This window comes from Ornithorhynchus anatinus, chromosome 15, assembly GCF_004115215.2.
Source record: "Ornithorhynchus anatinus isolate Pmale09 chromosome 15, mOrnAna1.pri.v4, whole genome shotgun sequence".
Classification (NCBI taxonomy): Eukaryota; Metazoa; Chordata; class Mammalia; order Monotremata; family Ornithorhynchidae; genus Ornithorhynchus; species Ornithorhynchus anatinus.
Genome location: NC_041742.1, coordinates 22,714,462 through 22,725,089, shown reverse-complemented (window position 1 = coordinate 22,725,089; position 10,628 = coordinate 22,714,462). Strand labels below are relative to the sequence as shown.

At 43.0% G+C, this 10,628-nt stretch overlaps 1 protein-coding gene across 1 annotated transcript in view; it reads right to left on the bottom strand.

Annotated features, from left to right (window-relative positions):
- The window catches only part of EGFL6 (EGF like domain multiple 6), a 33,012-nt gene extending 22,630 nt beyond the window's left edge, over nucleotides 1–10,382 (bottom strand). Inside the window, exons 1-2 of the mRNA XM_001515219.5 lie at nucleotides 10,122–10,382; nucleotides 527–639 (exon numbers count right to left, since the gene is read on the bottom strand). Coding sequence (XP_001515269.3) covers nucleotides 527–639; nucleotides 10,122–10,327 — 319 coding nt within the window. The 5' untranslated portion in view covers nucleotides 10,328–10,382. The remainder of the gene's footprint in view (nucleotides 1–526; nucleotides 640–10,121) is intronic.
- Nucleotides 10,383–10,628: the final 246 nt, after the last annotated feature.

Here is a 10,628-nt window from a genome sequence, read left to right as displayed (position 1 = left end):
AATTGGATGTGTTAATTACTCTTGCCACTTATTACACATACTTTGATCTTTACTCTAAATATTCATAGATTGTGAGCCCCTTGAGGGCCAGGAAATGTGTCTAATTTTCTGTCTCTGTACATTTTCCTCCCGGGCTTATTACAGTGCTTTGCATATAGAGAGTGCTTAATTAATACTATCAATTCTACAGTTCTTTAAGAAAAAGTTTAGGATATGAAAATCATCAAAAATGATTAGTAAGCATTCTTCATTTGAAAATTTTCCAAGTATTAATTTATATTAAGATGAATACAGATAAATTTAGAAAAAGACAGACCTCTCTGTAACATTATTTCCAGACTCACTATGTTTGCCAAATTTTGGAGGAGATAATATTTAAATACATTTCATCAACTACAAGTCTGGACTCCAGTGATTTTTAGTTAGAACCCAGAGCTGGAAAAACAAGTGGCAAAGTTCTGTTCTATTGGGCTGTTAAATTTTTTAAAATCTCCAAAGCTAATCAGTGATGACTATGCAAGATTACCTTCACAGTATCCTTTGTTGTTTTTTCTCCAGCCAAAACAGCACTCCAGCGTAGTACCGTAGTGACAGACTCCAGGCTGATTTGTAAAAGTCAGTGGTCTGTGGCCTCTGGAGCTGTAGGACAAAATACCAAGTCAGCCTAAGCAAGTCTGGGAATGTATCAAATCCAGGGTTTATGCCCAGCCCATATTCAATGAGCCAGAATGTCTCAGCGTGTAAGTCGTTGATTGGCAATGGGCACTGTGGGGAGCGCATCAACTCTTAGAAGCTGACAGGGTACCACTGAATGCAGTGACTTCTAGATTAATAGTTAATGGTACTGCGATTGTGGCCTAAATTAACCTTTTTTTCTAATCCCATGGACTTTCTTCATCACCAGTGGTATTTATGGAGCACTTACTGTGTACAGAGCACTATACTAAGCATTTGGGAGAGTCCGATATAACAAGAGTTGGTAGACACATTCCCTGCCCACAGCGAGGATACTGTCTAGATGGGGAGACAGGCATTAATGTAAATCATTATAATAATATCATCACCCCCATCTGATAGCATTCAGATCTTTGTGCATCTAGTGAAACAACATTAGTATGTATTAAGCGCTTATTATATGCCAAGTAATTTACTAAGCCTTGGAATAGATACAAGACAATCACGGACATAGTCCTTGTCCCACATTCATTCATTCAGTCGTATTTACTGAGCGCTTACTGTGTGCCGAGCACTGTACTAAGCACTTGGGAAAGTACAATACAGCAGCAATGAATGATAATCCCGGCTCACAACGAGCTCACAGTCTAGAGGGTTGGAGCTCATAGTATAAGCAGGGGAAGAACAGATACTTAATTCCCATTTTGGGTTCACAGTCTAAGGGGGAGGGAGGACAGGGATCTTAACACCATTTTACAGATCAGGGAATTGTGGCACAGAGAAGTGAAGTGACTTTCCCAAGGTTACATAGCAGTCCAGCGGTCTATGGGTCAGAATTAGAACCCAGGTCCTCTAATTCCCAAGACCACGCTCTTTCCGCTAGGTTCTAATGCTGCTTGTGCAAGGGGAAAGGAAAATTTCCCATTATTATCTGTAGTTATTGACAATGATATTATATACTAACCTAGAAAGAACAAAAACTTGTAGTCATGAAATAGTTCTGCTTAAATTATCACAGGGGCCAATACTTGAACTTTCTCTGGTACTTTGTTTAATCTAAAATCCATGTTGTCATTAATTAAGACATCAGAAGCAGGGAACTGCTGAAATTGGGTGGTCTTTGAAAGCAGAGGACTGAAGACCCATTGAATATAACCATTCTAGGGACTAGTTATTTTCTCTGAAGTTCCTTTATGCTTCGGGTGAACAATGCAACGCACTTCAAAGAAGCGGGGAAAAATAATCAGACCCACCATTTCCCCAAGTATTAATGAATTTCTTACAAGCAGTTAGACAGAAAGCTGACCACCGATGTGACCTTTGTTTGAAAACAATTTCACTGATGGCTGAGGGCAGATAATTGTTTCATTCTTCATCCTGCAGTGGCAGCCTGAATGCCAGCAGAACGAAAGCTGGCGGATGCAGAGAGGCAATTCAACGATTCCCACAGGACTCTTGAAATTTTGAGTAGTTGAAATTACACAGGAAGCTAATTGTAACCCATTGAAATATGATAAAAAAAGTAATTGCATGTTTATAGTAAAGACTTGGTTGATAGTATCCAGGCTCCATTAAGCAGATGGCCAAACCTACTACTTTAGCACAGGTCTTTCTCATATAAATGGTTATGACAGGCATTGAATAACTTCTGTATAGAGGCTACTCAAAGTGAAAGAAACTAGATACTAAAACCACCATCTTTTGAAAATCCCCTATTCTCCAATGGAAAACATCCATCAAAAAATATAGTTTTCCTCCATGCTTTATGGTTTTCAAAGGCATACTTCAGGGGAGAGGTGAAGTGTGTAAATCTGAAATCGTATTTGCTTCTCCAAGGGCTTTTTTTTATGAAAAGTTATAAAAGGTGCCAAACTCAAAACCCCCCCAAAAGTTAAATGCAACCACTTGAGAAATCCAAGGTGGTTTAAAAAGCAGGATCCATGACTATAATCTTAGTAAGGGGGCCCTTGTCCCCCCCAATGAAGAGGATGGGCACCCTATACCAGAGAGCAGAAAACCCCACACGCTGTCGTGGGGTTCTTTTGGCATGAAAGACATCGTAACAGTGGCTATCAAAATCAGTTTGCTCACATATAATTCAAGCTAATGAAAACTAAAACTAAAAAAAAAGTTTCTTGGGAATCAGTTCATTAATAATGATGGATTGCTTTGGATACTTCATCCACTTTACAAACTAGCAAGAGCAAAGGGAAAATCTGTGGTGGTACAAATCCACCTGCTAGGCAGGTGCAGTACATTTCCCTAACAATATTCTTAAGGATAGCTGTCTATTAAATCCATGCTTGAGTGAAAGTCATAGGAATTCTCATATAAATAACATGTTTTCTATTTAAAGGGGTTCAGCCAGTTTTCAGAAACAGCTTCAAATGGCAAAATGCAGATGGAGTTTTACTGATTTAACTTCAGAATGCCATAACTGGACATTTATTTAACTGAACCTGAACATAATTTACTTTGCACAGTATTAAAATAAAATCATTAATGGCTAGAGAACTGCAAAAAATCACCTGGTAATTAAAATCACACTGAGGAAAAAAAATCGCATTTCTAACTGTCCACTTGCAAAAAGACAAAAATACTTTGATGCTGTATATACACACATAGACACTCATTTTCACTCAGGCTGATTTTTGGATTATTTAAAAATTATGGATGGAACAAATAATTACAAGGAAATGCTATATTCTGAATTGTTTTTGTTGCCTGGAAAATTCTTTTGTTTTTTGACCCTGTTTAAATTTCCACTGAGCCTATTTGCATTCTCCACAAAAGACCTCATGAAAGAGATGGATTCTTGCAGGGTGTAGTCTCCCCTGTGACGAGCCTGGGAATTGGGAGCAGGGTGGCAGGGAAGGAGGGGAAAACAGATGAAAGAGCTGTCCCCTGAAGCCCAGCAAGAATGTGGGAACCTGTTCTTGGGGAGTGGGACTGACTAGAAGGAAGAGACTGACGGGGGCAATCTCAAGGCCCTGCTGAGGAGAAGATGGATGGGAGGAAGGGAAGAAGTTCCTCTTCTTTACATTTTAGAGATTTCCACCCCCAGTTCGTAAGAGTGAGAAAACGACTGGCTCCCAGTGTTCCACCATGAGTTCTTTGGCACTGCAGAATGGGAAAAACTCCATTCCGCAGTCTCCTCATCCTTCACCCTGAGATGGTCACCGGGATTGCCGAAGGCATAAGTAGAGGTCTTGTCCTTCTCCTTCCCTCTGTCCCATCTCCTCCAGGCAGTAGTATCTAAGTTAAAGCCTTCCTTCATACGGCCTTCTGAGGGTGGAGAAAGTCTGTGACCGGTTCATTGTATTTCATCTGGGACAAGATGATGGGCAAGGAATAGAGTCTATGAAGATGCCCTCAAGGTAGGTGAGTAGAACGTGTTCTTCTATGTCAGTTTCCTCATCTACGAAATACAGATTCAGTACCTTTTCTTCCTCCTTACTTAGACTGTGAGCCCGTTGAGGGACGGTGACTGTGTCCAGTTTGACTACCTTCCATCTACTGTAGCGCTTAGTACAGTACTTTGCACATCGTATGCACTTAAAATGCCATAATTATTCATGCATATTCTTTGGGTAGGAGCGCCTGAACTAGTGACCACTGGGGGTAGCTGCCTGGGGGCCACTCCCCCTGGGAGCCCTGTACAGCCATCCTGACGATCCTGCTCTACCCTGACTTTTAACTCCACGATAGCCACTGTGGGGCATTGTTGGGTTAGGACCTGCATGCCTACACTAACTAGGTCATGAATGGATGCATTTTGACTTGGATTCCCACTGGACTTGGTTTGAGCCAAAATTCCAGGGCCTCAATCTGGCCCTTGGTCTCCTATGTCAGAGCAAGCATGGACAGGCAATATCTTAGTTCATTCATTAAGCTTCCATTTTACCACTTGGGGAAGTGTTTCTTCTCCCTCCAGAAGCGGGTAAGAGTAGGGTTTCAGCTCAGGAAAGTGCTATTTTATCTCAGTATATTATGCTGAAAAAAAGCTATGAATTTATTAAAAGGGCCCTCGAAAGTTTCAATGATTCTTTCATCAGTTGGAACAGCTCCCTTAATTCTAAAATCTATCTGGAAGTTTGCTTTAAGTGTTAATTCCTAAAACCGTGAGATAAGGTTTCAGGCTGTGTCTTAGGAACTTATTCAACCTCGGCAATTCCCCCAATTAATACCTTAGTTTGGAACTCCTGGCAATTCCATTATATACTAAAAGATGACATAGAGTCATATGGAAAGAGGAGAAGAAAAACTTAAGTAGGAGGGTGACAATTAACTGGTTACACAGTATTTGAGAAGGATAGTTAATTCACTGTGGAAGAAGGCAATGGTAAACCACTTCCACATCTTTACCAAGAAAACTCTATGGATACTCATTACCAGAATGATTTTACGGTAGAAGATGGGATGTTCTGGAGAGGGTTTGTCCATGGAATCGCTATGGATTGGAAACGATTCGATGGCATACCGACGGCATTTGAGGAAGTAGTTAGTTCACTTAAATGAAACTCTGATTTTCAACTGGGCAAATCACAGTAAGTGATACAAAAAAGGTTGAGAAAGGAGTACAGGGGTCCTGAGAAAGAAAGATCATGTAAACTCATTGTGGGCGGGAAACATGTCTTTTGCGTTATACTCTCCAAGTGTTTAATACAGTGCTCAGCACACAGAAGCAGCGTGGCTCAGTGGAAAGAGCACTGGCTTTGGAGTCGGCTCATGAGTTCGAATCCCAGCTCTGCCACTTGTTGGCTGTGTGACTGTGGGCAAGTCACTTAACTTCTCTGTGCCTCAGTTCCCTCATCTGTAAAATGGGGATTAAGACTGTGAGCCCCACGTGGGACAACCTGATTCCCCTATATCTACCACAGCGCTTAGAACAGTGCTCGGCACATAGTAAGCGCTTAAAAAATATTAACATTATTAGAAAGCATTCACTAAATACCATTGATTTAGTTCAAGAAGAGCACGGTAAGTGGGAGTGAATATTTCCATTTGACTCTGGAATAAAGGGAAAGACAATTAGTGCTAGGAGATGAGCGGCATGGGATATATATGGGATATCAATGGGATTCAAGCTCATGAAGCCTGGATGATGGTGACAGGAAAATCCACCACAGAGCAGAAGCTAAACTAAGGAAAAATTGGGACTCTATCCAGCCCAATGCTAGGATAAGTAAAAGTTGAATGTACAAGAAAGGATGATGCTGATAGCCAAAGTCTAAGGTCAAGAGTGATTCTAAAATTAGTTCAGAGAACAATTATACTTTGGGCCACGGAGGTAACGCTTATAAATACTACAACTCATGTTTTCCTTAACAAAGGATTTGTTAGGGATGGAGCCCTAGATTATGGGAGAATTGAGTATTTGCAAGGATTACATTCAACTGAAACTGTGCAACAGGGAGGGTGGAATGAGAAAGAATCCATTTGAAGCCCATGACCCTGATATTAGTTGTCCATGCTCTCAGTTCACCAGAGAAATATAATCTGTCTTCACACTTATAGAATGTTTCTATGAGTTTAGACAAATACCCAGTTTTACCATCAACTGACAGACAATAAACATCAATTGTCTTCTCACCCTTCTTAAACCTCTGTGCTGGTTCTAAATGTTCTGAAACTACAGAAACAAAAGTGAATTCCGGGGATTATGTAAATGGTGCAGTGTATATTTATTATCTTGCTTTTCTGCAAAGGTCATCCTACTCAGATTCCTAATATGCTAATTTATGGTAGAGTTCCCAGAAAAATATTTAGAATCGCCAAGAAAGTTTTTAGAAGTTGGAAAATTTTTGCTAGCTTTTAAATAGTGCCAAACTTCGGGGCCAACAGAGAACTAAGCAGAAAAAGTATACATTAAAATATCTGGGCTCAGGTTGTGAAAGGTTTTGTGGATGACTGCAAGCTGGGGATCTGTTACAAGGCTTATATAGAGTGCTGGTTCCCAAGGTTTGGGGTTTCCTTGTGCCGCTTGGAGGAATGAATGATTCCCCAAGTTTCCACCCCATCTTCCAAGTCTCTAATTGGTTGTCTTATGCATCTGGCAGTATTTAGGTACTTCAGTAAGGATCTTAAGATACAAAAAAAACACATAAACAAAAACCTCTTCCCCAACATAGCCTAAGCAACTTGTGGGTGGAGAATATATCTTCTTTCTGTTATATCTTCGTAAGAACTTAGTAATAATAATGGTATTTATTAAAGCCCACTACGTGCCAAACACTGTATTAAGCACTGGGGTACATACACAACAGGCAGGTCAGATACAGTCCCCATCCCACGTGGGGCTTGCACTGTAAGAGGGAGAAAAGGTAACAGACCCCCAGTTTAGGGAGGAGGAAACAGAGGCACATAGAAGTTAAGGGACTTGCCCAAGATTACACAGCAGGCAAGTGCTGGAGTTTAGATTAGAACCTAAGTCCTCTGACTCCCAGGCCTGTGCTCTTTCTACTGAGCCATGCTGACAAGCGCTTAGTACAGTGCTCTGCACACAGTAAGCGCTCAATAAATACGATTGAATGGATGACACCCACTGGGCACTCAAATTCCATTACTAATATATATTCCATATGTTTCTTCAAAATGAAGAAAGTTTTCCTTCAGTGTTGACTTTTACATGGAAGTTTGAGGTCATAGAATTTGAGATTGTGTTAAAATTTAGCCGTTCCCGAAACTGGAACAGAACGCAACAGAAGTTGGGACAGGAGCTGGTGTTAACTTTGAATTCCTTTGCTTACTACCACACAACTTCTCTTGTTATAATGATAGCAATTCACTGCTTCAGTCTGCCTAATTCGTAGGGATGGATTTCTCTGAAATAAGATGCTGCTTGAACACGGAAAGAGTTTTTAATATAATGCGTGAAACCTCAAGAAATAACCAACACGCACCAAAACTCTGCTAAGATCACCTGGCCTTCACTCAAATGTGCTTTCTGTAACTGCCAGCTTGGAGTTTATTAAGCCTTGTCCCTGTGCAGTTCCTGAAAAGCTGAACCTTGGCAGTTCTGAACGTGTTGGAACAGGGTATTTCCATTTACTGACAATAAACATACCAGTTCATGAACCTGATACTAAACAAATAAACCACTTTACATCTTGAAGAGAATACAGTGCAGATTTTGCCATGGATTCCCTAGTTTATTTGGGGGTTTTATGGCTCTTAACTTAATTTTAAGGCACTTTGAAAATGAAACCCTGGAACTCTCTTGGCTCGGTCTTGCATAATTCCGTTATTCCGTTAATCTCGTCTGAGAGACCCACTCTGCATCTCCCTGGTTTTGTTGCTGGTTCGATGAAAGTAATTCCAGTTTTTAAGATAAAGATGAATTGCTTCTGCTAATGCTTTTTAACAGATAAAGGAAACCAAGACCTGCAGTCACACAATTCAAGAATCTTTTGATTTTTGGTTTTCATTCTTTGGAAAACCTTAACAAATGGAAGGATAAGTCTTTCCCCCACACAACAAGCAGCATGTTTAACATAAGGAAACCAGAAGCAGAAAAGGAAAAAGAAATAAACCCTCTTAGGACCAAGATGTTTCCCTAAGGGATCAGATTCTTACCCCCGACCCTCCCCCGGCTCCTTTTTTTTAAAAAAAAGGCAGGGAAAAAAAGCCAAATGGAAGTTTATAGGTATGTGGAAATGGATTTTAAATTTGAACTTTAATACTGGAACTCCTGATTTTACTTTCATGCACTCTCCCAAGCTTAATAGAGGGCTCCACATGCAGTAGATGCTCAATAAATAGTCTTGACTGATTGATTCAACTGAAGCCCTAGGCAGTTTTGGGGTTGGGGGGAGGAGGAGGTGGGTTGTTTCAGGAGGTCGTGGGCAAACGCATACAGAAGTGGATTTCTACAACAATAGTGAGTATATTGTCTATCCTGTGAGCCCACCCCGAGCATCCTTACCAAGTCAGCTAGGAAAAGCTTCCATAGTCATTCACCCTTAGGCAGATGCTGGTTTTTGCTTTGAAAATTCAGTGATGGTCCACTTCCCTTGGGCCGGGAACGCGTCTGCTCTATCTTACTCTTCCAAGTGCCTAGGACCGTGCCCTGTATACAGTAAGCACCCAGATACAATTAATTGATTCAGAGAAGCAGTGTGGTTTCTGGAAAGACAGGGGACTAGGAATCAGGAAGCCTGGGATAGAATCCGGCTCCTCGGCTTGCCTGCTGTGCGACCTTGGGCAAGTGGTTTAACTTCTCTGGTCCTCGGTTTTCCTGAATGGCAAAACGGACAGATTTCCATATCTGTTCTGCTTCCAACTTTGACCGTGAGCCTCAATACAGTGCTCTGCACATAGTAAGCGCTCAATAAATACTATTGAATGAATGAATTGGGTCCTATCTGATGGTACCGTACCTTTCCTAGCGCTTAGCCGGGTGCTTGCTGCACAATACCCCACCACCACCACCCAAGATGCAGCGTGGCCTAGTGACAAAAGCATGGCCCTGAGACTCGGAGGGCGCAGATTCTAATCCAGCCTCTGCCACTTGTTTGCTGTGTGACGTTGGACAAGTCACTTAACTTCTCTGTGCCTCCGTTACCTCATCTTATGAAACGGGGATTAAGGGTGTGAACCCCATGTGGGACAGGGACTGTGCCCAAGCAGATTACCTTGTATTCATTCATGCATTCACTATTACATGAGCAGCATGGCTCAGTGGAAAGAGCACGGGCTTTGGAGTCAGGGCTCATGAGTTCGAATCCCAGCTCTGCCACTTGTCGGCTGTGTGACTGTGGGGGCAAGTCACTTCACTTCTCTGGGCCTCAGTTCCCTCATCTGTAAAATGGGGATGAAGACTGTGAGCCCCACGTGGGACAACCTGATTCCCCTATGTCTACCCCAGCGCTTAGAACAGTGCTCGGCACATAGTAAGCGCTTAACAAATACCAACATTATTACTATTATTATTACCCTACTTATTTCATTCCCCCATTTATTTTGTTAATTGAGGTGTCCATCCCCTTGATTCTATTTATTGTGATTAACTTGCCTTGTGTTTGCCGGTCTGTCTCCCCCGATTAGACCGTAAACCCGTCGATGGTTAGGGATTGCCTCTATTGCCGAACTGTCCATTCCAAGCGCTTAGTCCAGCGCTCTGCACATAGTAAGCGCTCAATAAAGACTACTGAATTTACTGGATGTATTTATTGAGCTTTTACTCTGTGCAGAGCCCGGGACCAAACCCTAGGAAAGCACAGTACGGCAAAAAAAGAGAGACAATCCCTTCCCACACCGGGCTTCGAGTCCAGACGGACAAGTAAAGAGGCATCAGTCCAGCCCAGCGCTCGTCAGAGGGCTTGGCACATAGTAAGGACGAGCGTAATAATAATACTCCTGCAGCCCCAGCTCTTCTCCAGCAGCCCGAGGTCTCTCCAAGTGGGGCAGCCCCGTCTTGCCCCCCCGACCCCCGGCCGGGCACTCACCTGCTGGCCGCCCCCAAGGCCAGCCAGAGACCCAGCCAGAGGCGCAGGCTGGAGGCGTGGGGGCCCAGCCCCATGGCGGAGCGGGGTGCGGATCCTGCGGGGCCGACTGGGATCTCCCCGGGGCTGCGGCCTGGCACTGGGGACCGGTCCTTGGTGGAGACTGAGGCCCCCGCAGCCCCCAGCCCGCCCCCCGGCTCCGGTGACATAGGCGGGGGAGGGCGAGGATCCGCCTCCTGCTGGACCTTCCAGTGCCTCTTCTTTCAGGCCTCTCTCCTTTCCTTCCCCCTAGGAACGGGTTAAATATGCATCCACCGTAGTTTGGGAGCGCTAACCCCTGGGCAGAGCGCTGCACTAAGCCCTGCCAGGGAGCAGTCCCTTCCCACGAGGAGCTAAATGATAATGATAACAATAATAACGGTATTTGGTGCAAGCTCATTCACTCCTAATAATAATGTTGGTATTTGTTAAGCGCTTACTATGTGCCGAGCACTGTTCCAAGCGCTGGGG